Genomic DNA, 26,584 nt, shown 5'->3' with positions numbered 1-26,584 from the left:
TCTGGAGTCTGTCTATCACCATAAGCTGTTTAGATATTGGCTATTGTATATAAGGTCTCCAAATCACTGTTGACACAATTTTCCTATGCGTTTCTAATTTTGTTAAGTGGCTGTTTGATGTGTTTGCATAGACTATTATACTGTACCCAAGTAGAGATTCACAAATAATTATGTTAGATGGAATCATGGCTTTTACTTGAAAGAGTTTTGCTATGATGATGCAGAGTTTAGTATATGGCAGAATGTATATAGTATTCTTTATGTTTTGTCCATTTAAGGTTGCAATCTATAAAGTATTTTGCATGCGTTACAGGTTTGATTTCAGGACATTGGCAGGTATTTTTGTTGTTAATGCAGTGGTATGTGTGACAGTGTAGCGATAGTGGTGCGGGTGCACATGTTTCTCGGATTATGTATTATTAACATCTCTGTCTTGGTGCCGTTTATTACAGTTGAGTTTTGGTAGAAGTATGTTGTGATTTCATTTAGGTCTTGTTGTGCTTTGGAGACAGCCATGTTGATGTCTGTGTGGACTGCTAGTAGCACAGCGTCATCTCTGTACTGAAATATTTGACTTCATGTGGCATGGTTATGAACATTGTTAATGTATATGTTGAATAGAGTGGATGATAATATTATTAGATTATTATTATTATTATTATTATTATTATTATTATTATTATTATTATTATTCCGGGCAACTCCAAGGAGTCGACAGGCTCTTCGAGGGAGGCCCTAACATCATGTCAAGAACAACTATTCGACATTCACACAGTATCTATCATACCTTGCCTTGAACTCATTCATGGCCGTAGCACCCACAACAGACTCTGACAGCTTATTCCACTCATTCACCACTCTCCAAGTAAAAAAAACCTACCTCTAACACCCTTATTAACCACATTCTTGCCCAGCTTCCAGGCATGGCTCCTAGTCCTCCCACCGCCAGTCCTATTTTCAAAAATATCTTCTGGATTAATCTTATAGAAACCCTTCAGTAATTTGAATGTCTCAATTATATCACCCCTTTTCCGCCTATCGACCAATTTTTGCAACCCACAAATCTTCAACCTATTCTCATAAGGTTTACTCCACTGACCTGCTATCATCTTGGTCACTCTTCTCTGGATCCTCTCCCTGGCCCCCATAACTGGGCACAGTAGTCCAGATGGGGTCTTATCAAGGCTTGGTACAGAGGTACAATAACTTGTTTGTCTCTGCTTGTTAAAGTATTTTTCAGAAGTCAAGTGATTTGATGAGCTGATTTAGCCACTTTTGCAATGTTCCCCCTAAACTTCAATTCACTATCCACCAACACTCCCAAATCCCTGGCCTCATCAGTCTCCTGGAGTACGGTTCCACCAATGCGATATACTGTTGCTATTCTTTTCACCCCAAAGTGCATAACCTTACACTTTGGCACATTAAATTGACATCCATTTTTCCTAGCCCAGTCCTCCAAACTATCCAAATCATCCTGTAAAATTTTGACATCCTGTGCACTCACAATTGCTCTACCACTTTACATCATCATCAGCAAACAAGCGAACACTTCCTCTCAGATCCTTTCCTATATCGTTAATGAACAAATTGAAAAGTAGTGGTCCAAGAACAGAGCCCTGCGGCACACCACTAGTCATAAGCCATCTTTTAGACTCAACTCCTGAATAAACCACTCTCTGCTATCTCCATCAACTACCCGCCTATCCATCTCACCAACCCTATATCCGTCCCCATCTGCTTCACTTTACTGATTAGGGTTCCATGTGGTCATGTCAAAAGGCCTCGGCAAGGTCAAGTGGAATCACTGTAAACCCATTACCCTTATCCAGTTCAGCCGTCACTGTGTTAGAAAACGTGAGCAAGTTACTGAGGCATGATCTACCCTTCACAAAACCATGTTGTCCCCCATACAATATCCCATTTTCATCTATCCAATCTTGTATTCTTTTCTTCACTAATTTCTCTAAGACCTTGACAACGATTCCTGATATGCTAATCGGTCGGTAATTTACAACAGCAGTCTTGGAACCACCTTTATGCAGTGGAACTATTTCCCCCCCTCTTTCCACCCCCTCGGGACTAACCCGACCTGTGATGCAAATTAAACAAAATGGTCAAGGGTACTGACAATTCTTTAGCCGCTTCTCATACAACACGAGCTGGTATACCATCCAATCCCACAGATGTATTGACATTGAGGTTATGCATTAGACTACTCACCTCCACTTCATTCACCACAATTCCCGTATAATCTACTGGTTCATTCATTCCTTCAATGTCACCACCTGGATGATATACTCTTGCAAAGTGCTCACTCAGTAATTCCACTATATCGACTGATTCAGTGATCTCCTTACCATCGGCATTCCTTAAAATCATTCTGCCATATACATTTTTTCTTTTGCTTGCAAGATATCGAAAAAACTATAATAAAATTAGTTTAATTCTTTATCCAAGTGTGAGCAAACAAAGGTTGCACCTGAAAGTATCTTCAGGACTGGGGTAAGGTAGTACAACACCAGGGCAACTTCGTTGCAAAGGTGGAGCAAGATATCAACACTCCTGTCTCAGCATCTCCTATAATGCAAAACACATCTCCTTGCAGATATGTCTAATGTTAGGCATTAAGGGAAGGGCCACTACCCAGACTAGTTTCGACCTTTATTGAGGTCTCTTCAGTGGGAGCCAGGCCCAAGTGGAGATACCAGGCAGAAGCATTAGCAGGTCATCTCTACCTATAGGAGTTGCCAAATGGTGTGGCACCCTTTTATAATAAATTACTCTGGATTCAGAGAAAGATATTGAAAGTTTATTTTTCATTTGGTTAGAGTATAATAAAATTGATTTAATCCTTTATCCAACTGTGAGCAAACAAGTACCACCTTACCCCAGTCCTGAAGATACTTTCAGGCACAAACTTTGTTTGCTCACACTCGGATAAAGGATTAAACTAATTTTATTAGACTCTAACCAAGTGAAAAATAAACTTTCAACATCTTTCTCTAAATCCAGAGTAATTTATTAAAAAAGGGTGGCACACCATTTGGCAACTCCTATAGGGAGAGATGACCTGCTAATGATTCTGCCTGGTATCTCCACTTGGGCCTGGCTCCCAATGAAGAGACCTCAATAAACGTCGAAACTAGTCTGGGTTGTGGCCCTTCCCTTAATGCATAACGTTAGACATATCCGCAAGGAGATGTGTTTTGCATTATAGGAGATACTGAGACAGGAGTGTTGATAGCTTGCTCCACCTTTGCAACGAGTTGACCTGGTGTTGTACCACCTTACCCCAGTCCTGAAGATACTTTCAGGCGCAAACTTGGTTTGCTCACACTTGGATAAAGGATTAAACTAATTTTATTATACTCTAACCAAGCGAAAAATAAACTTTCAATATCGAAAAAACTGTTTAGGATTCTCTTTAACCTGCATGGCCAATGTTCTTTCGTAATCCTTTTTTGCTTTTCTTACCACACTCGTTACCCTTCTGGCCTGTGCTTTATACCATTCATATGCCTGCCAGTCACCTTTCTCCTTAGATTCCCTCCATAGTTGTTTCTTTTTTTTGCAGCTCATGCTTAATGGTGTTATTCATCCATTTAACCCCTACTTGATTTATTATTCGGACTCTAGGTATACAATCAGCCATTGCTTCATGCAAACACTTCTTCACTGCCTGCCATGCACTATCAACTTCTAGTCCTTGCAGTTGTACATGCCATGGCACTGAACCAATCAAACTCCTAAGCTTGTCATAATTTCCAGCCCGATAATTCCACATGTACCTTGTCTTAATTGTAAATTCCACACCTTTAGCCACCTCCCAAGTCAAGACCCTATGATCACTCACACCAATTGGTGGCAATGTGGTCATATTTGTTACAGCCAAATCCTCAGATGTAATTATTAGGTCAAGCACTCTCTGACCCCTAGTATTTTCCATTACATGCTATCGCTGATAGTTATCCCTTAATAAATGCATAAAATCCAATTCATTCATCCCGTGTGTCTTCTCCTCACTCCAATCAATGCTACCAAGTTGAAATCTCCCATAATAATTACCCTCCTTCCACTCTTTTCTTCTATTTGCTTGTGCATACTGTCTCCATCATCTTTTCCATCACCTGGTCTATAGCAGCACCCAATTGTATATTTTGTTCTGCTTGCCACAATCTCACACCAAATGGCCTCAAATGTGCTCTTTTCTCTGTCCTGCAATTCAACCTCTATCCTCCTTGGCTGCAGCTCATCAGCTATCATCAGCAATACCCCCCCCCCCAATTTTATTCTCCCTGTCATTCTTGAACACACTATACCCATCATTCAATCCCACTAGCTATTTCATCTACAGTCAGCCATGATTCACTAATGCCAATAACCTGTGGTCTGGAAGTGTCAACCATGGCCAAAAACTCTTCCTTCTTGTTTCCTAATACTCCTAGCATTAGTGTACATGAATTTAAGACCTCCATTAGCCCCATCCCTACTTTGATGCCTTATATTAACTATCCCATTCTGATTTGTTGTCCTTATTTGCTCGGGCATATTATACTCATTCATACATTCAACTGCCTCCCTAAGGTCTGTATATCTACTCCCCTCCCCTCTTCTTAATAAATCTAGTTTCCCTGATTTTGCACATCCGCTACATTCAGCAACACCTTTTCAAGTCTCCTTACACTGAATCCATTCAAATGCAAGCCATCCATCTTATATAGATCCTTTCGCCCATCGAACTCACTCCACACGTCCACAAATTCCACACCACTCGTCATACATAACCCACCTCCCCTCTTCTTAATAAATCTACTTTCCCTGATTTTGCACATCCACTACATTCAGCAACACCTTTTCAAGTCTCCTTACACTGAATCCATTCAAATGCAAGACATCCATCTTATATAGATCCTTTTGCTTATCGAACTCACTCCACACGTCCACAAATTCCACACCACTCGTCATACATAACCCACGCATAAAGTCATTTGCAATTATGGCCCTCCTTTTAAACATTTCACTGTCATATCGTGGCAAAAGACTAATCATTCTAACTCTCTCACTCTTTTCTTTTGCTACCTCAAACAATTCATTCAGGTCTGTCGTTTCCATTTTATCTCCTTTCATATCATTTGTACCTGGCACAACAATAATTTCTTTCACCCTTTCCTTTTGCTTTCTAATAGACTCATTTACATCCTTTATGGTCGTACCAGGTTGGTACGATTTTGTCAAATCCTCTACTAACACACCTCGTACTAACGAGTCTCCATACAGCACTCTCTCCTTCATTTTGTTTACATTCACACTCATACGCTTATTTTTCCTATCATACTTTTTATTATTGGCTGGTACACTTAGTCGACTTTTGTTCATACGCTCTAGCTGCCGCTTTGCCCTTTCTATCGCTCTGCTCAGCAACGCGATCTCACTCATTGCATCTATCTCATCTTTTTTATTCTCTGTAAAACCATTAATTTGCTCTGAATTAATACCATCATTCACACTTTCTACATTCACGCCGTCATAGTTCTCTGATACAACCTCGCCATTTCTTGTCATATCACTATTTTCTTCATTCTGAAGTTTGACAAAAATATCACACTCACGACCTGAAATTCACTTTAATTCCTCATTCTCCTTACATTTTCTACACACATTCACTCCTTTATTATCATCTAACCATACTCCGACCGCACTCCGCAAAGCATACATTTCGCAGATAGTACACTGAATCATCTCCTTTATATTATCGTTATTGAATAAAGATGGCAAACCATCATTACTGGCTGCCATTTTCCTTCTTACGGGAGCCATACCAACTTCTAATGTATTTTATCAAATTATAAAACGAAACAACAAAAATATACAAACAGACACACTAAGATACGCAAGGCAAACAAAACTACATAACATTCAAGTAAATTTATCAATGATAACTGATAACTTAAAATCACACTTATCTTATCAGGTGCTCTCAACAAACACAAACGACTATGAATCCCTCTAGTGGCGCTCTCGAAAATTTTATGGGGTTACGCAGTCCTTCCGGACAGCGATGAGCCTCTGATTCCTGCAGTGTAGCACGCGCGTGCAGCCCCGGACATCTAAGGGCATCATAGACCTGTTATTGCTCTGTCTCGTGTGGCTAAACACCGCTTGTCCCTCTAAAAAGACAGGACTTCAGTGATCAGTCCCCTATTTAGTAGGCTAGAGTTTCGTTCGTTATCGGAATTAACCAGATAAATCCCGACATGCACCACCACCATGCACCACCACCCACTGAATCAAGAAATATGGTGTCTTGTGGGACAACTTGTTTTATTTGTGTACACCGGCTGTAATATATGCCTATTTTTGTTATTTGTGTTCTGTTTGAGAGCTAGTTCTTGAACCAGGTATGCAATATTCCTCTTATTCCGATTGAGTATAGTTTAGTCAGTAGTATGTCATGTTCAAGTGTATCAAAAGCTTTAGTTAAGTCAAGAAGTATAAGGACAGCGTACTTGTTTTTATCAAGGGCTTTGTTTATGGCGTCGGCGATGTCTTCTAATAAAGTGATGGTGTTTTTTGTTTTCTGAAAGCCATATTGGTTTTGTAAGATAATGTTTTTCTTCTGTAAATAGTTCTGTATCTGGTGATTGTTATTTTTTCAAGAATTTTTGCGATGACATGTGGCTAACTATTGGTCTGTCGTTCTGTGTATCATTTCTTTTACCATGTTTGTAAATTGGTGTAATTATCACAGTTTTTAGTTGTTGTGAAATAATGCCAGTGTTGAATATTATATTCACAAGTTTCAAAAATATTGGATTTATTTGTTCAAAATTTGTTCAAGAAACAGGAACGTATGTGGAATTATAAGGTAGGTGATTATAATAGTCTAAGACGTCAACTTGGGGAAGTTTCGTGGAGGGAGGAATTGGAATCCCAGGATATCATTAGTGCGTGGGAAATTGTGAAAGAATATTTGTTAGCAGCTATAGTAAGTTGCATACCATGAGTGAAGATGAGGACACAATTTGGAGTAAAGTGGATGACAAGCAATATTAAACAGGAATTGCATGCGAAAAGAGGCTATGGAAGAGATATAAGGAGACAGGTTAAGAGAAGATGCATGAAGAATATAAGACACAGGCCAGAAGAGTGACTAGTATGATAAGGGAGGTGAAACTGGAATATGAGAGGAGATTGGCTCTAAGATCCAAAGAAAATCCTAGGGAGTTTTTTAGCTATGTAGCCAGCAGGAGGAGAAATGACTGTGGAAGAATGATATTGTGGGATAAAAATGGGAATAGAGTGACTGATGCATAGGACATAGTAGAATTGTTCAATGAACACTTTATTGGATTATTTCATCCTGGAGGAGTCAGTTTTAATACTAGAGGGATAGGGCAGTTTAGAGGTATACAGGAGGAGAGTGTGTTTCAAATACTGAGCACTCTGGATGTTAGTAAAGCTGTGGACTGGATGGCATTTCACCATGAGTTTGAGAGAATGTGCTAGGGAACTGACAGTTCCCTAGCACATTCCCAGTGCCTTTGACCTGGCTTTTCAATGAAAGTCTGGCTGCCGGAAAGCTGCCCATGGAATGGAAGGAAGGTAAGGTAGTGCCATTGCATAAGGGTGGTAGCAGACTTGAAGTGTCTAATTATAGGCCAGATTGTGTGTCATGAGTTGTTAAGATCTTGGAGAAAGTAGTGAGGGACAGTATGCAACATTGGGCAGATGAGGGTAATGTTATCTGTGAGAGTCAACATGGATTTGTGAAGGGGCGCTCTTGTTTTAGCAATATGCTAGCTTTTTATTATAAAGTTACAAGAGCATTAGATGAGGGAAAGGCATATACTGCCATTTTCTCAGACTTACCAATGGCATTTGACAGAGTGCCTCATGATAAGCTGATATTTAAGTTGCAGCACATAGGTCTGGATGACAGATTGGTCAACTGGATTCAGGATTGGCTGTCCGACAGGTATCAGAGAGTTGTGTATGGTAGGGCAGTTTCAAGGAGGCAGAGCGTTACAAGTGGGGTCCCACAGGGCTCAGTACTGGGACCTATATTGTTTAACCTTTATATCAGTGACATTGTCAGTGGATTGCAAGGGGATATTCAGTTGTCTGTGGATGATGCGAAGCTGGGAAGAATTATTAGTAATAGTGCAGATGTGGTAGCCCAAGAGGATTTGAATGAGCTAGATAGATGGGCAAATGAATGAATGGGGGTGTAAGTATAATGCAGCAAAATGTAAGGTCTTGAGGTTTGGGAAACATCGATGGGACTCTGCATACTCTATGCGAGCAGTTATACTGGAGGAAGTAGGGGAGACAAGAGATCTGGGGGTTGATGATTGATAGAAATCTGAAATTTAGGGGACATATTGCAAAGGTGGTGAAGGTAACACAGAGGATTGCTGCAATAATGAAAAGGACACTGACCTGCAGAGATAAAAGGGTTATCATTCCGTTGTATAAGACTCTGACCAGACCACACTTAGACTATTGTTCTCAGATTTGGTCTCCAGGGGATAAATTAACTGTGGAAAGGGTACAAAGGTGGATGACAAAGATGGTTTCAGCACTGTACAATGTTAGTTATGAAGATCGGCTGAGGGAATGTGGACTGTAGAATTTGGTGGATAGAAGAAGGAGAGGTGATGTGATTGAGATTTTTAAACTGTCGAAAGGTGGTTAGACACTGGGGAGTTCTTTGGCTTCGTTGAACAGAAGGAAAGAGTGATGACAAAAGTCCATCACTGGAAGTTACGAAAGGAAACCATGAGCAAGAGGGTGAGGAGTGGTTTCTTTTCATGGAGGGTGGTTGAACCATGGAATGCATTGCTTGATGGAGTGGTGAGAGTGAGAATGGTCAATGAGTTTAAGGAGTGGTATATTAGACTTTGTGTTTCTTAGGAAGGATCTCCCATGATGAGTCTTTTGACTCCATGGAGGTCTGGATAATAATAATAATAATAATAAAATGTGTTAAAAGGTCTATGAATCTTATTTTGTCTATTCCTAGAGTGGTCTTTAGTTTCATCTGTAAGAGTGCTTCCTTCAGTTCCTGTTGTGTTACAGGTGGAAAATACATAGTTTCATGTTGACTTTCTGTTTGTAATTTTTTGTTGATTGTTGGTAGATTATCTTTTTTAAGTTGTGTGATATTGTTTGTGAAGGCATGGCTGAATGAGTCTGCTAGTTCCTTTTGGTTTATATCCTGAGTGAAGCTTTTTGCAATAAACTCTTGAGCTGAAGTTTTTTTTTCTTTTCGTGTTAGTAATTCGTTAAGTGTAGCCCATGCTTGATTCATATTGTCATTATATTCGATAAATTTTCAGAAGTAGTAGTAGTGTCTTTCTTGTGTTTTTGTATAATGTTTGTAACTGAGTGTTGCTCAGTGACTTTTTTAGTTATATAATAATAATAATAATAATAATAATAATAATAAATAAGCAGTTCTTTCATATTCATTCTTACCTTTAATTTACCGCATGACACTTTTCAGTTTTAAATTCTTAGTCTTGTTCTTAATAATTGAAAACAAAACCGCACATCATTAATTAATACTATTTAATTAACAGTTAGATTTTAACAAAACTTATTTTTATAGGTTAAAATTGATGGGATAAACATCAAAGATATAAATGTTGGTTGGTTAAGAAATAATATTGGAATTGTGGGACAAGAGCCTGTGCTGTTTGCATCTACAGTAGCTGAAAATATTCTTTATGGTCAACCTGATGCAAAGCAGGAAGATATTGAGAATGCTGCCAAAGCTGCTAATGCACATGAGTTCATCATTAAATTACCTAAAGTAAGTCCATGAATAAGTAAAATTATTTTACTAATTCACAAAATATTTCTTAACAAAATTTTTTGAGCCACACATTTCTTTTTCTTATATTATTATTAATATTATTATTAATCATCAGATCTCACAGAGTCACAGAATTCATCCCAGGTGGTATATACTGTCACACAGTAAACTCATCAAAAAACTATGCTTTAAACTCATTCAATGTGTGTCTGTGTCCAGGCAGTGCACTCTGCTCATCAACCACTCTCCATGCAAAGAAACTGGTCCTTACTCATTTGCTCTCACTTCTTTTTACAGTTTCTAGCAGCGGCTTCTTTTTCTTATCTACCATTCCATGTAAAATTTCTTCCTCATTAACCTGATAACAATACTTTACCAACTTATAGGATAGTGAGTCTGTTGCCACGGTATGACAGAGAGGAGTTTAGGAGGGCCATAATCGCAAATCACTTTATGCGCAGGTTAGGCAGATGGTGTAGTGTGGAGTTGTGGATGTGTGGAGTGAGTTTGATAGGTGAAAGGATTTGTACAAGATGGATGGCTTACATTTGAGTTGATTTGGTGTGCGAAGACTGGAAAGAGTATTGCTGAGTGAGGTGAGAGTGGAGGTGCAAAATCAAGGAAACTAGAACTATTAAGGAGGGGAGGAAGTGGATATACAGACATCAGTGAGGCAGTTGAGTGCAAGAATTTATATAATGAGCCCGAGTCAGTATGAAGGACAGGAAAGCAGAATGGGATAGATAGTATAACATATCAAGGTAGGGGTGGGACAAATGGACCACTGCATTTCACGTATACTAATGCCAGGAGTATTAGGAACAAGAAGGAAGAATTTTTTGCCTTGGTTGGCTCTTCCTGGCCATAGGTTATTGGCATTAGTGAAACATGGCTGACAGAAGATGATATAGTTAATGGGATAGAATGTGTTAGTGTATAGTGTTCAGGCGGGACAGAGAGAATAAAATGGGAGGGGGTTGTTATTGATGATAGCTGATGAACTGCAGCCAAGGAGAATAGATGTTGTATTGCAGGATAGTGAAAAGGGTTCGTTTGAGACTATTTGATGTGAGATTGAGACTAACGGAACAAAATGTACAGTTGGGTGCTGCTGTAGGCCAGGTGATGGAATAGATGGTGGAGATAGTATGCATAGACAAATTGATGAAATGAGAAAGGATGGTAATTATTATGGGGGAATTCAACTATGGTAACATTGATTGGAAGGAGGAGAGGACCCAGGTGAGGAAGGAACTGGATTTTATTCAGTTACTAAGGGATAACTATCTGAGACAGCATGTAGTGGAAAACTAGGCGTTCAAGAGTGCTTGACCTAGTAATAGCATCTAAGAATTTGACTGTAATGAATATGAGTGACCATGTTGCCACCTACTGGTGAGAGTGATCATAGGGTCTTGACCTGGGAGGTGGCTAAATGTGTGAAATTTTCAATTAAGACAGGGTACATGTGGAATTACCGTGCTGGCAAGTATGACAAGCTTAGAAGATTGCTTGGTTCAGTGCCATGGTATGTAAAACTGCAAGGGCTGGATGTTGATAGGGCATGGGAAGTGGTCAAGGAGCATTTGCAGGAGGTTATGGCTGACTGTATACCTACAGTCCAAATAGTAAATCAAGTAGGGGTTAAATGGATGAATAACACCATTAAACTTGAGTTGCAAAAAAAGAAACAACTATGGAAGGAATGTAACGAGAAAGGTGACCTGCAGGCACATGACCAGTATAAAGCGCAGGCTAGAAGGGTAACGAGTGTGGTAAGAAAAGCAAAAGCGGATTATGAAAGGAAATTAGCCATGCAAGCTAAAGAGAATCCCAAACAGTTCTTTCAATATGCTGCACATAAAAGAAAAACGGTACACGGAAGAATGATTTTAAGGAATGCCGATGGTAAGGAGATCACTGAATCAGTCAATATAGTGGAATTACTGAGTGAGTACTTTGCAAGAGTATATCATCTAGGTGGTGACATTGACGGAATGAATGAACCATTAGTTTATATGGGAATTGTGGTGAATGAAGTGGAGGTGAATAGTCTATTACAGACCCTTAATGTCAATACATCTGTGGGATCGGAGTATACCAGTACGGGTCTCATGTGAAGTGGCTAAATAATGGTCAGTGCCCTTGACCATATTGTTTAATCTGAGTCTCGGGTCTGGCTAGTCCTGAAGGGGTGGAAAGAGGGGAAAATAGTTCCACTGCATAAAGGAGAATCCAAGACTACTGTTGCAAATTACCGACTGATCAGCATATCAGGAGTCATAGTCAAGGTAAAAATACAGTAATGGATTGATGAAAATAAGAGACTTTATGGGGGACAGCATGGTTTTGTGAAGGGTAGATCATGCCTTAGAAACTTGCTCAGGTTTTATAACACAGTGACGGCTGAACTGGATAAGGGTAATGGGTTTACAGTGATACTGCTGGACCTTGTTAAGGCCTTTGACAGGATACCACATGGAATTCTAACCTGTAAACTGCAACATATGGGAATGGATATAGGGTTGGTGAGATGGATAGGAGGGTGGTTGATGGAGAGATATCAAAGAGTAGTTTATTCAAGAGTAGAGTCCAAAAGACAGCCTGTGACTAGTGATGTGCAGCAGAGTTCTGTTCTTGGACCACTGCTGTTTAATTTGTTCATTAACGATATAGGGAAGGAACTGAGAGGAACAGTTTATTTGTTCGCTGATGATGCAAAGTTGTGTAGGGCAACAGTGAATGCAGAAGATGTCAAAATTTTGCAGGCTGATTTGGGTAGATTGGAGATCTGGGCTAAGGAGAATGGATATAAATTTAATGTGGCAAAATGTAAGGTTATGCATTTTGGGGTGTAAAGATTAGCAGCAGTATATCATATTGGTGGAACTGCACTCCAGGAGATTGAGGAGGCCAAGGACTTGGGAGTGTTGGTGGATAGGGAGTTGAAGTTTAGGGGGGCACATTGCAAAAGTGAAAAAAATAAGCTCATCAAATCACTTGGATGCTGAAGAATACTTTGACGAGCAGAGATAAGCAAGTTGTTCCTCTGTATTGAGCCTTGATAAGACCCCATCTCAACTACTGTGCCCAGATCTGGTCACCTAGGTTTCTTCTTGATGGAGAGGAGGTTGAGAGGATCCACAGGTGAGCGGCCAAGATGATAGTAGGTCTATGGAATGAATCTTATGAAAACAGTTGAAGATTTGTGTGTTGCAGAAAAGGGGAATCATGATAGAAAAGGGCAGAAAAGGGGAGTCATGATTGCGACATTAAAATTGCTGAAGGATTTCTATAGGATTAATTCAGAGGATATTTTTGAGAACAGGACTGGTGGTGGTGGGAGGACTAGGGGACATTCATGGAAGCTAGGCAAGAGTGTGGTTAGTAAGGGTGTTAGAGCTGGGTTTTTAACTTTTAGAGTGGTGAATGAGTGGAACAAGCTGCCAGAGTCTGTTGTGATGCTATGACAGTGAATGAGTTCAAGGCAAAATATGATAGATACTGTCTAAATGTTGAATAGTTGTGATGGACATGATGTTTAGGGCCTCCCCTCGATAGGTCTAAGGACTCCTTGGAGTCGCCCATAATAATAATAATGTGTCTCAATCATATCCCCTTTCCTCCTCCTATTCACAAAGTCCTGAAAATTGGATTCCCTCAATCTGTTTTCATAACTCACATTCCAAAGACAAGATATCCCCCGAGTTAGTCTTTTCAGCTCATTTTCTATGGACAAATCTGCACAGTAATCCATATTAAACATTATCTGATACAAGGAAGCCAAAACCTCTTCCTTTCCACACATTAAAAAGTTCTCCTCATTAAAGCCATAATCCAATATGATGATTGCAACCTACACAATATGATTTATAATTTTTACATTCCTCTCCACCGCTACTTCATTTACTCTACCTCCTTCAAAATTTCCCATCAATATATACTTTTCATCCCATCCTTACCTATCAAATTTCAGAAACTTACACTTTGTAACATTGAGCTGTTAGTTTCACTCATTTTCCCACTCCTGTAATCTATTCAAATTCTTCTCTAAGTCGACAACGTCTGCTTGACTACTTATTGTTCTTCCCAAATTTGTAATATCTGCAAGTGCTTATTTCCAATTAACCACCTTACCGGCCATTATGGATCAAATACGCATACTCGTATGCTTCGTATCCATCATATATTTCAATGTAATATCAATGGTATTACAATTTTATTATGCACTTCGCATCCATGTTTACTTGGACATATATATACATCCTGGCCAGTAGTGGTTAAACCTGTCATAGTATTAATATCATTAATATAAAAGATAAGCAACAGTGTCCCCCAAACAGACTCCTGTGGTGTGCCACTTTTCACTTGTGCAATACTGCATCCCATACACAACTTCCTGATACATGTCAGACAACCAGTCACCTAAACTCACTAATCTGTTATCCAGTCCATCTATTCTAGTTTAGTTACCAACTTGCCATCTTTCAATCTATCAAAAGTTGTATCAAACAAAAAACTATACCACTATATATGCATTTCCTTTTCCAGTGCATTTGTCACATTGTTGTATTATGTGGTAAATTAGTAAAACATGACTTCCCTATAAGCATTTATTGATTATCATTGAGAATTATTATTTTTTTAATATGGCTTCCACCCACAAAATGTGTTGTAAACTTGTATAATCCATATATACCATAGGTGGGATAAGATTTTTTACTAATTCTATATATTTTTTATTTTTATTATTTTAATGGCTAATATAGCCTACTTTCGTTTAAGAGTGTCCTTTATTACAATGCCATTGGCTTTTTACCCAAAATTCTAACACTCGTGAATCAAGCATGTTGGATGTGCGTAGGAAGAGCTCCAGATTGAGATAAGTATTCTTGGAATAATTAAGTATATATGAGTATTTGTTTGAGTAAGAGCTGCTGTAAAAGTTGTATGCTACAAGTACTATTAGTGTGGAGAATTTTAATTTTCCTAAACTTAATAACTAATTTGTCATTATTAGACCTTAGAGTTGTAACTGGCAGAGGAGATAATATGACAGCAGCTTTGTCATTCCATGTATTTGCAACATTGAACTCACATCACCATTTGCTTGCCCAATCACTCAATTTATTCAAGTCTTCTTGCAAGGCCACAACATCTTCACTACTCTTTATGGTTCGTCCCAACTTTACATCATCTGCAAACAACTGAATATCTCCATCCAAATCTTTGCCAATATCATTAATATACAAGTTAAATAGTAATGGCCCTAAAACAGACCCCTGAGCCACTCCACTAGTGACTTTCCTTTTCCTGGATATCGCTCCCCCATACACAACTTGTTGATACCTATCAGATAGCCAGTCTCCAATCCAATGCACTAATCTAATATCCAACCCCATCTGCTCTAGTTTGACTGTCAACTTATCATGAGGTACTCTATCAAAAGCTTTTGCGAAATCCAAGTATATTACTGTGTATCCTTCTTCTCTGTCCAAGGAAGCAGTCACTTTATTGTAATAAGTAAGTAGATTACTAAAACATGACCTCCCTTTAGCAAATCCATGTTGTCCATCAAAGATTATACCATTGTTGTCCACCCAACTCTGGATCCTAGTTCTCACAAGCTTCTCCAACAACTTAACCACAACACCTGACACACAGATAGGCCTATAGTTTGATGCCTGAGTTCGATCACCTCCTTTATGAAGTGGCACAATCTTGCCCTCCTTCCACTCTTTAGGAACTTGACCAAGTGCAAGACTCGTATTAAAAAAATATGTCAAGGCAGGTGTCAACTCTCTGGCACATGCCTTCAGAATACACGGTGATATAATATCAAGTCCCACAGCCTTATTTATATCTAGTTTACTCAACTCCCCAATCACCTCTTGCTCACTTACAGTCAGTCTCTCCTCCCCATCATCAACTGCTCTCAATCTCTCCATAAAGTCACATTCACAAGATTGAAAGATCTTTATGAACTGCTCATTAAGTATCTCCGCCACACATTCTGCAACAGCTGTCTTTATACCATTTCCTCCAATCAATGTCATCCTTCCATAATCATTCTTTCTTTTGCTGGCTACATATCGAAAGAACTTCCTAGGATTCTTTTAGGCTTCATTAGCTAACTGCTGTTCATACCTCTCTTTAGCTACTCTCACCAACCAAGTCACCCTCCTTGCCTGGTCTTTGTAGACCTCATGAAATTGGTTACTTCCACTTCTCTTATGCTGCCTCCACAATGCCCTTTTTCTCTGTATCGCATGCTTAATCTCTTTATTCATCCATCTCACGCCTACCTTATTTAACCTTCTCACCCGTAGTATACATTTAGACATTGCATCTACTAAATAGTTTTTGAAAATCCCCCAAGGTGCATTGATCTCTTTTCTAGCTAACTCCTCATTCCATTCTACACCTGCAAGCTGTCTCCTGAGCTCTTCATAATCCCCCCCCCCATTTTTTCACAAGGGTCCTTGCACTGCTGGCAACCACCCAGGTAATCACCTGATGGTCACTTTCACCAACTGGTGGATGATTTGACACCTTATTTATAATTACATCCTCCGATGAGATGACCAAATCCAAGACCTTTAATCCTCGTGGGCCCTCTGATTGGAATGAAGAGATAGCAACTGGAAGTAAAGAAAATGAGTTTCTTGAGTTTTTGAGGGGATAACTACCTCAGACCAATCTATATTGCCATAATTAAAACACCCATAATGATCACCCTTTTCTTATTTGCTTGGCTTATTTCACTATACATTTCACTATCACCACCATCCACATTACCAGGTCTATAACAACATCCCACCAAGTATTGGATTCTATTCACCTTTATCTCACACCATATCACCTCAAAACCACTGGCCCTATTTCCCTCTTGCATCTCTACCTTGTATGGACATAACTCTTTCTCTATCATCAATAGCACTTCCCCCTCCCTTTTTACCCCTTCTATCCTAACAAAACACATCATACCTTTCCATCTCTATTCCTGTCAGGATGTCGTCCTCATCTAACCATGTCTCACTTATTCCGACAATCTTTGGGTGCACAGACGCAATTAGTGCAACCATTTCATCTGCCTTGTTTCTTATACTTCTAGCATTGGTATACAAACACAACAGCTCATTTCTGGATCTACAGCTACTTCCACTGATACCACTCACTCGATGTGATCTCTCCATGCTCTACTGGGGCCATTTCTCTTTCTGCTTATTCATTTTAGAAACTTCTTCAATTTCAACTATTTCCTCTTGATCCCAGGTGATCCCATTTCTTTTCTGCCTACAAATGCTCTCACCTCGTCTTGGAGCATCCACCTTTCTCACGCTGTGTACCCCTGTCCACCCTGAGCCTCCCCGTTTCCCTGAGCCTCTTGCACACCCATTCTCTCATTTTCTATACTCATACCACTCACTTCCCCATTCATTTCCACTTCTTCAATCTCTCCTGTCTTACTCTCCTGCTTTTCCACATCGCTCCCCTCTCGATCTGATGCATTCTCTCTATTCACTTCTCTACCTTCCAGCAGCAGTCTCTCTAAGCGACTCACACCATACCCACTCAAATGCAGTCCATTGCTCCCATACAGCTCACTTCGTCCCTCAAACTCATTCCACACATTAACAAACTGTACTCCCATCTCCTCACACGTTTCAGCCAGAATATCATTCATAATCCTTGCTCTCTGCCTCATTTCACCACAATCATACCTAGGCAACACACTGACTACCCTTCCTGTCACACTTTCTCTTTTATCTTTCCAAGCAGTCTCCTGACATTCATTTTGATGCTCTTTGTTCTCTCTCAAATCATTTGTACCAATTAATACAATTAACTCTTTTGCTTGCTGCCGCCTCATATCCAATGCCTCAATTACTCTACTCATTTTACCACCTGCAAAACATACCTTGTGCATTTTATCCTCTAGCACACCTTTAATAATGGAGTCGCCATACAACGCCACTTGCTCATCTTTCGTTACTCTTTGATGCCATCATGATTTATTTTAATAGTTTTGACCTGAATTCTCTTAATTTCATTCCGCATCCATTTCATTTCTTGCCTCATCCAATCCAATTCACCTTCCGAATCTCGCAACAATTCTCTCTATCATGAAATCTTTCTAACTTTCTAACTCTCGACCCCCCCTTTTCTCACTTTCCCTCTCATTCATCCTTCTTTGTTTCCGTACTTTCAGTCCAACATACGTCCAACTTTCACTATCATTCTTCTCACTTTCCCTCTCATTTATCTTTCTTTGTTTCCGTACTTTCGGACCAACATGCGTCCAACTTTTGCTATCATTCTTCTCACTTTTACTGTCATTCATCTTTCTTTGTTTCAGTACTTTCGGTCCAACATATGTCCAACTTTCGCCATCATTCATTCTTTTTTCGCTATCATTTATTCTTTCGATTTTTTTAAATACATGCAAAACCAGAAGGGTTTCAGAAAGACTGAACAAAATGAGTCATTCATATCACTTTTGGCTAACATAAATTCAGTTATAGTATGAATCAACAGTGAATTGAGATTAGTGGCAAATTAATTAATCTTACAGTGCTTAACTATTATTATTATTCTCATTTATTTTCACAGGGTTATAATACTATTATTGGTGAGAGAGGATCTCAGTTAAGTGGTGGGCAGAAACAAAGAATTGCTATTGCTAGAGCTCTTATTCGTAATCCTAGGATATTGTTGTTTGATGAAGCTACCTCTTCTCTTGATCTGAAAAGTGAAGCTGCAGTCCACGCAGCATTAGATAAGGTAGTATTCCTTGTTTTCAAAATATAATGGGATTTCTAAAATATCATGGAAATATATCATGGGATATATATATATATATATTTTTTATTTATTTATTTATTTATTTTTTGCTTTTTACCTTTTTTTAATAGAGATAGCATATTTTTTAAAACAGTTTTTAAGAAAATTAACAGCTATTTTACAATTAACTTTTTTAAAATTTAGGCACGACACACTCGAACTATTTTTATTGTAGCCCATAGACTATCTACCATTCGGACAGCCGACAAAATAATTGTGATTTCTGGTGGTGTGGTGCATGAGCTAGGCACCCATGGAGAACTAATGAATATGAAAGGAATTTATCACCAACTTGTAGTTTCTCAGGTAAGATTACTATTCTTCTTAACTCTTTGTTTGGCAAATGGGGAAATTGCAAAAGAAAAAAAAATTCTTTGAATAATTAGATACAATATGGACCAGTAGGTAAGATGAAAAATGTATTTATTATATGTTTTAGTAATTATGCAATGTTGCTCTGAAGCAGTATTCCCCAGATTTGACAAATGCTGAATGTGTCTGACAGCATAATTTCCTTTCGTTGTATGAAAGCAGCAAAACAATTTCTTGTAGGCATAAAACTAAATTACAGATTGTACATAAATTTGACCTTCGGCATTGACCTTCTGTCCCATGAATTGGCCACTGATCCATACAATCGTATCACACATCCTGTACAGGTACTAGCAATGCTGCCTTTTTCTTTGGTGCTGGTTAATCTACTGATGGTCTTCCTGGCTTTCTTTTATTTTCATGCATCAGTTTATCTGCAATGTGAAGCCTGAATTGCTTTTGCAGGATCTTTTGGCCTCCCATTTTTCTTCAATAAAGTAGCCAAGAGTTCACTATGCAGAGGTCAAGCAAATACTCAAAAATCCTTAGATATGGGTGTTCCAATTTCAGTGGTACCCTATAGCATTCAATTAGTATTCCAGCTAATTCAACTTATTGAATTAGTTGTTGAAGTATTAAACAAAATATTATCACCAAATACAATAAACCCATGTGTTTATTGTATTTGGTGACAATATTTTGGCACTTCACATCAGATTTTTTCTTTTCTTCATTGATCCATCATTTCACAGATTTCAATGGCTCAACTCCACAAAATGTACTTGCCAGACATACCACTTTGTTGTTGACCCATCTAACAACTATGATACCTGCGCTTTCATTCAATCTGTAATCACAGCTTTCTCAACTTTTTTTTTTTTTAAGTGTTTTTTCTTCCTGAAGGGGGACAGTTTTTCAGGCAGTTTTCCCTCAGAGTTCCTAAGCTACATATCTTCTTATTTTTCAAGTGTGTCATCAGTTCAAGTGAAGAAAAAATAGTTATCGCCCTTGGAGTGGGCAATTCAGGTAAGGTCTGACAAAGTATAACCATAACATGTCCACCAATTCCAATTTTTTTTTCTTGATCATAGATCTGCATTTTCAATCATTCCTTTCCCAGTGAAAGTCGTAAATAATACCTGATGATCCAACCCGTACTAAAATTTTGAATCCCCATTTATGGGGTTTGTTTTGAATATCTTGTCTTAAGTTGCTTGCATGAGTACCTTTATAAGGAACCATCATTTTATCAATGGAATACACCGCAAAAATTGCCACAAGAAATGGAATACTCCATTTCTTGTGGCAATTTCTTTCTTCTTTCTTTCTTTCTTTCTTAATCCTGTCCTCGTCTACCTATTATGGTGTTGAGGCATGTATTCTTGTATCTGCAACTGTATTCGAGGATAAGGTGGTTAGCCCTATACCTCCCAGTGTGTTCTATGTCTGTAGATGTGTGTGTGTGTATTTACGGGGTCAATTTGTGTGGCAATTTACGACAGTTTTTTACAATCATGTCAATCACCAGCCTGATTTTTGCTAGGCGATCTTTGGAATTAGAAATCTTATCATTATCAGCAAAATGCAGGTATCTTTGGAGTTTCTGAAATCATTTGAGACTCATAAGGCTTGTAATTTTCTCATAAGACACAATTGATACCCAAAAGTCAGTACGTTAAGACATGTTAACAACTCCCATGTATAGCAGCAGGTAAAGAATGTTTCAATTTCATTTACGTTGGTATCAACAGAAATGTTGCTTGGAAACAACAATGAAAACAGTTAGGTGGAAACTCTTATCGTCATGGGAATAGAACCACTGCAAAGTCATGTTGCCTGAGAGCAACACTTTCAAATAAAGATAATTCTTGTAGAAAGGCTTATATGCTGGTTAAACATGTTTATTAAATACTTAAGGAATTGACAGCGTATATAGAAATATAAATTAAAACAAACTTTAATATATACTTTCCAGTATTTCGGCAATGTCACATTGCCATCTTCATAGGAACTTAAGCTAAAGACACATGCATGCAAGTACTACACAACAGCAAATGAGAAACGAAGTGAGGAAGCTACCGTTTTTCTAAAGTCCTGTTGGTGCCCCCCTGACGAGCTATATTAGGTGTTCTTGGCCTTTGTGCTGAAGTTCTCCTGATGTATGTTTCCCAAATTTGGGGCAGTTTCATGCATCCAAATTTGTTGAGGTTTGGCATGTTCCTAAGGGCTGAGGCTGATTCCATGAATAGTGTTTCATATTTGAACTTGCTGCGGTGTATTACCAGAGCATGGTCTGCAAGCCCAGAGTGGCTGTATTGATGAAATTGGATGTAGTCCTTGTGTTCTGAGATTCTGATATTTGCTTTTCTGCCTGTTTGGCCAAAGTAGGACAATTTACAGCTGCACAGGACCTAGTATACACCAGGTAGGTCTAGGGGAAGTGGTTGGTCTTTGGCAGAGTGGATAAGGTATGCCAATTTTCTATATGGTCTGTAACAAGAGGTCAAGTCATGTTTTTTTAGGATTTTGTTGATTTTTTCCAAGGTGCCTCAGATGTAGGGAATGGTGATGGATTTAGAGTAATATTTTTTGTGAGGGTTATAGTATTTTTTGGATTTTTTTTTGGGGGAGGATAGCCATTGGCTGAGAAAGTGTTAAGGATGTGATTTAGTTCAGTGGTTAGGGCTTTGTCATTTGAACAGATTAGTTTAGTCCTGTTGAATAGTGTCTTAATAACTCAATATTGTTGTGTGGTGGGGGAATTGTTGGTGAATATATCTGCCTGCATGGATGGGTTTTCTATAAACTGAGAAAACCAAGGTTCCATCAGGCTGGCAGGTGACTAGTGTGTCTAGGAAGGGGAGGCTATTGTTTTCCTATTTTTCCAGAGTGAACTTGATTCTGGGGTGTTGGTTGTTTAAGTGTGTTAAAGAGAGGAGTGTATCTGAGCGATGTGACCAAATAGCAAACACATTATCAACGTAGCAAAGCTATATGGTAGGTTTTTGTGTGGCAGAGTTTAAGGCTTTCTCTTCAAAAGTCTCCATAAAGAAGTTGGCCAAGGGTGGGGGAAAGTGAACCCATGTCTGACTGTCCCGTCTATCTGTTTGTAGAATTTTTCCTGCCAAAAGAAATAGCCTGAGTTCATTGTTAACTGAAATAGGACTGAGATATCGGAAGGAAATTTAGCTTGGATCAGCTCTAAGGTTTCTTTGAGGGGGGGGACATTTGTGAATAAAGAGGAGACGTCAAAACTGACCATTATGTCATTATGTTGGAGTGTAAGGTTTTCTATACTGGCTTTGAAGTGGGCTTAGTTTTTTATGTGTGATGGTGTGTTGCCAGTATAGTGTGAGAGCGCTTTGGCTAAATATTTTGCTAGTTTGTACGTGGAGGAATCAATGCCATCCACTATGAGATGTAATGGCACATTTTCTTTATGTATTTTTGGGAGCCCATATATACGGGGGGGGGGGGGTCTAGAATTATATGGTTTTAGTTTGTTAGTAATCTCCACAGGCCAAGAAGTAACCTTCTTAAGACCAAAGACCAACCACTTCCCCTAGACCTACTTGGTGTATACCAGGTCCCTTGCAGCTGTAAATTGTCCTACTTTGGCCAAACAGGCAGGACAGCAAATATCAGAATCTCATAACACAAGGACTACATCCAATTTCACCAGTGCAGCCACTCTGGGCTTGCAGACCATGCTCTGGATACTCACCACAGAATAAGGTGGAAGAAAGCCACAGTAATACACTGCAGCAAGTTCAAATATGAAAGACTATTTATGGAATCAGCCTCAGCCCTTAGGAACATGTCAAACCTCAACAAATTTGGATGCATGAGACTGCCCCAAATTTGGGAAACATACATCAGGAGAACTTCAGCCCAAAGGCCAAGAACACCTAATATAGCCCGCCAGGGGCACCATCAGGATTTTAGGAAAACGGTAGCTTCGTTGCTTAATTTCTCATTTGCTGTTGTGTAGTACTTGCGTGCACGTGTCTTTAGCTTAAGTTCCAAGATGGCAACGTGACGTTGCCGAAATATTGGAAAGTATATATTAATGTTTGTTTTAATTTATATTTCTAGTATACGCTGTCAATTCCTTAAGTATTTAATAAACAATTTCAAATAAAGGGTTAAAATGACTAAAATGAAATTGCTGCAAATTTGGAAAGCACTCATCCTCGTATCTTCAGCCAAGTGGCCAAGAGCACTCAATTTAGCCCACTAGAGGAACAATTTAGGACTCTAGACTCAAACATCTTTGTCATTCTTCACCCTTTCCACATTTCAAGTTTTTGACGGCCTTTTCTACCTCAAGTATTGATATGTACTCCTCTTTGCATTCCTCTTGAAAATTTCTATATGGTTCTATCACTGTTTGGTTCCTTCAACAGTCATTCAAAGTAATTACTCCAGACATCTAGGATATCCTTATTTTCAGTTTTCTTGTCACCTTTATCATCTTTGATTCCTTTTACAGTTCTCTTTCCCCCATTTCTATTGGTGAAACTGGATGTGCAATCCCTATACGTAAAAAAAGAATACAAAAGACACATTAAATATAACAATTTTTGTGAAGCAGGCCTCTCAGATCATGCTCTCAACACCTTACACCAAATTGATTGGAAAAGTACTACCCGCTCTTTACACCATAGAAAAACCTGGTATGAAAGAAAATTTTAAAAAGCCTGCGAAATTCTGATTAACCACCCAAATATCAACAATAATGGTGGCATGAAAATTTCAAGAATCTGGATGGCACATATTCAGCCAACTTAATATATAGTATCTAGCATACTTTAGGACTCTAAGCAACCTTCAGCTAGTATTAGAAACTATTCCATACCAACTGGTTGAAATTTATATGTATAATCGTGTTTTTAATATATATATATATATATATATATATATATATATATATATAAACATGATGCTCTCCAGCCCAATGTAAATTTGTAACCAACAGATAATAATAATAATAATAATAATAATAGGACTCTAGCATTGATGTAGTAAAGTTTTTTTTTCTACCAGAGGTCAGGCCAATAATTGTTGTAACGGTTGGGCGGTAACTTTAACAAACTATGTAGATTGTGGTGCAGCTTGTTTCTCTGTATATAGTGTATATGCTCCAGAAGATGACCTTGATATAAAGGTCAAAATGTCGAGTATGTATTTTGGTTTATATTAAACTAAAGTTTTACTCAAATACGGTAGTTGTATCCATAATTTTCCAAATGGGAAGTTCCATGGAGGGAGGAATTGGAAGGCTGGGATATCGTTAGTGCATGGGAAATTGTGAAAGAATATTTGTTAGCAGCAATGGTAAGTTGTATACCATGAGTGAAGAAGAGGATGCAATTTGGAGTAAAGTGGACAGGAATTGCATGTGAAAAAGAGGCTTTGGAAGAGATATAAGGAGACAGGTGAAGAGAGGATGCATGAAGAATATAAGACACAGGCCAGAAGAGTGACTAGTGTGGTAAGGAAAGTGAAACTGGAATACGAGAGAAGATTGGCCCTAAGATCCAAAGAAAATCCTAGGGAATTTTTTAGCTATGTGGCCAGTAGGAAGAGAAATGACTTTGGAAAAATGATATTGTGGGATAAAAATGGGAATAGAGTGACTGATGCGGAGGACATAGTGGAATTGTTCAATGACCACTTTATTGGAATATTTCATCCTGGAGGAGTCAGTTTTAATGCTAGAGGGATAGGGCAGGTTCAAGATTTAGAGGTACAGGAGGAGAGTGGTGTTTCAGATACTGAGAACTCTGGATGTCAATAAAGCTTTGGGACTGGATGGTATTTCACCACGAGTTTTGAGAGAATGTGCTAGGGAACTGACAGTGCCTTTAACCTGGCTTTTCAATGAAAGTCTGGCGTCGGCAAAGGTGCCCAGGAAATGGAAGGAAGGTAAGATAGTGCCATTGCATAAAGGTGGTAACAGACTGGAAGTGTCTAATTATAGGCCAGTCTGTGTGTCATCAGTAGTTGTTAAGATCTTGGAGAAAGTAGTGAGGGACTGTATACAGCATTGGGCAGATGAGGGTAATGTTATCTGTGAGAATCAACATGGATTTGTGAAAGGACGCTCTTGTTTTAGCAATATGCTAGCCTTTTATAATAAAGTTACAAGAACATTAGATGAGAGAAAGGCATATACTGCAATTTTCTTAGACTTGGCGAAGGCATTTGACAGGGTGCCACATGATAAGCTGATAAGTTGCAACACATGGGTCTGGATGTCAGATTGGTCAACTGGATTCATGATTGGCTGTCTGATAGGTATCAGAGAGTTGTGTATGGTGGAGCAGTTTCAAGGAGACAGAAGGTTACAAGTGGGGTCCCACAGAGCTCAGTACTAGGACCTATGTTGTTTAACCTTTATATCAATGACATTGCCAGCGGATTGCAAGGGGATATTCAGATGTTTGCAGATGATATTAGTAATAGTGCAGATGTGGTAGCCCTGCAAGAGGATTTGAATAAGTTAGCTAGATGGGCAAATGAATGGCGGTGTCAGTTTAATGCAGCAAAATGTAAGGTCTTGAGGTTTGGGAAACATCGATGGGATGCTGCATACTCTATGGGAGGAAGTTGGGGAGACAAGAGATCTGGGGTTGATGATTGATAGAAACCTGAAGTTTAGGGGACATATTATGAGAAGGATACTGACCTGCAGAGATAAGAGGGTTATCATTCTGTTGTATAAGTCTCTGATCAGACCACGCTTGGATTATTGTTCTCAGATTTGGTCCCCAGGATTTGAAGGGGATAAATTAACTGTGGAAAAGATACGAAGACGGATGACAAAGATGGTCTCAGGACTGTACAAGGATAGTTATGAGAATCGGCTGAGGGAATGTGGACTGCAGAGTTTGGCGGATAGAAGGAGAGGTGATATGATTGAGACTTTTAAACTGTTGAGAGGTGGTTACAGGGTTGACACTGGGGAATTCTTTTACTTGGTTGAACAGCAGGAAGGAGTGATGACAAGAGGCCATCCCTGGAAGTTATGAAAGGAAACTGTGAGCAAGAGGGTGAGGAGTGGTTTCTTTACATGGAGGGTGGTTGAGCCGTGGAATGCATTACCTGATAGAGTGGTGAGGGCGAGAACGGTCAATGAGTTTAAGGAGTGGTATGATAGACTTTGTGTTTCTTAGGGGGAACCCCCCTCGATGAATCTTGACAGACTTTATGTTCTTAGGAATTACCTCCCACGAAGAGTCTTTTGACTCCATGGAGGCCTGAATAATAATAATAATAATAATAATAATAATGTATTCTGAGCACTGCATAAGCCTAAAAGAAAGGACTCCATTTCTAAGCTTCTTCAATAGCCTTGAAGAAGCTTAGAAGAACATTTCCATAGCATATTGCCACCTTCCTGATATTTCTACCAAAATCTTCCCATGAGTTTTGTTTAGCTACTTTTACACACAGCTCTCTTACAATTTTCTCTGTATTCTTTTAGGGCATCTGCTGATTTATTTTCTAGAAACTTTTGGTATGCTTTCTTCTTTACCAGGATTGCTTTTCTAACTTCTTGTGTCAACTGTGGTGTTCTTATTTTTCTATCCTTTCAGACAACTT

At 38.9% G+C, this 26,584-nt stretch overlaps 1 protein-coding gene across 1 annotated transcript in view; it reads left to right on the top strand.

The window, feature by feature from the left end:
• LOC150100044 (multidrug resistance protein homolog 49-like) overlaps positions 1-26,584 on the top strand; it is a 199,178-nt gene that overhangs the window by 67,394 nt on the left and 105,200 nt on the right. The window contains exons 5-7 of the mRNA XM_090403203.1: positions 9,614-9,817; positions 18,434-18,604; positions 18,809-18,970. Of these exons, the coding sequence (XP_090259329.1) occupies positions 9,614-9,817; positions 18,434-18,604; positions 18,809-18,970 (537 nt within the window). The remainder of the gene's footprint in view (positions 1-9,613; positions 9,818-18,433; positions 18,605-18,808; positions 18,971-26,584) is intronic.

This window comes from Typopeltis vanoorti, chromosome 13 (assembly GCF_054136105.1).
Source record: "Typopeltis vanoorti isolate ZY-2024b chromosome 13, IOZ_Tvanoo_1.0, whole genome shotgun sequence".
NCBI lineage: Eukaryota > Metazoa > Arthropoda > Arachnida > Uropygi > Thelyphonidae > Typopeltis > Typopeltis vanoorti.
The sequence above is the reverse complement of the archived record's forward strand: the minus strand, read 5'-3'. Positions and strand labels throughout refer to the sequence as shown.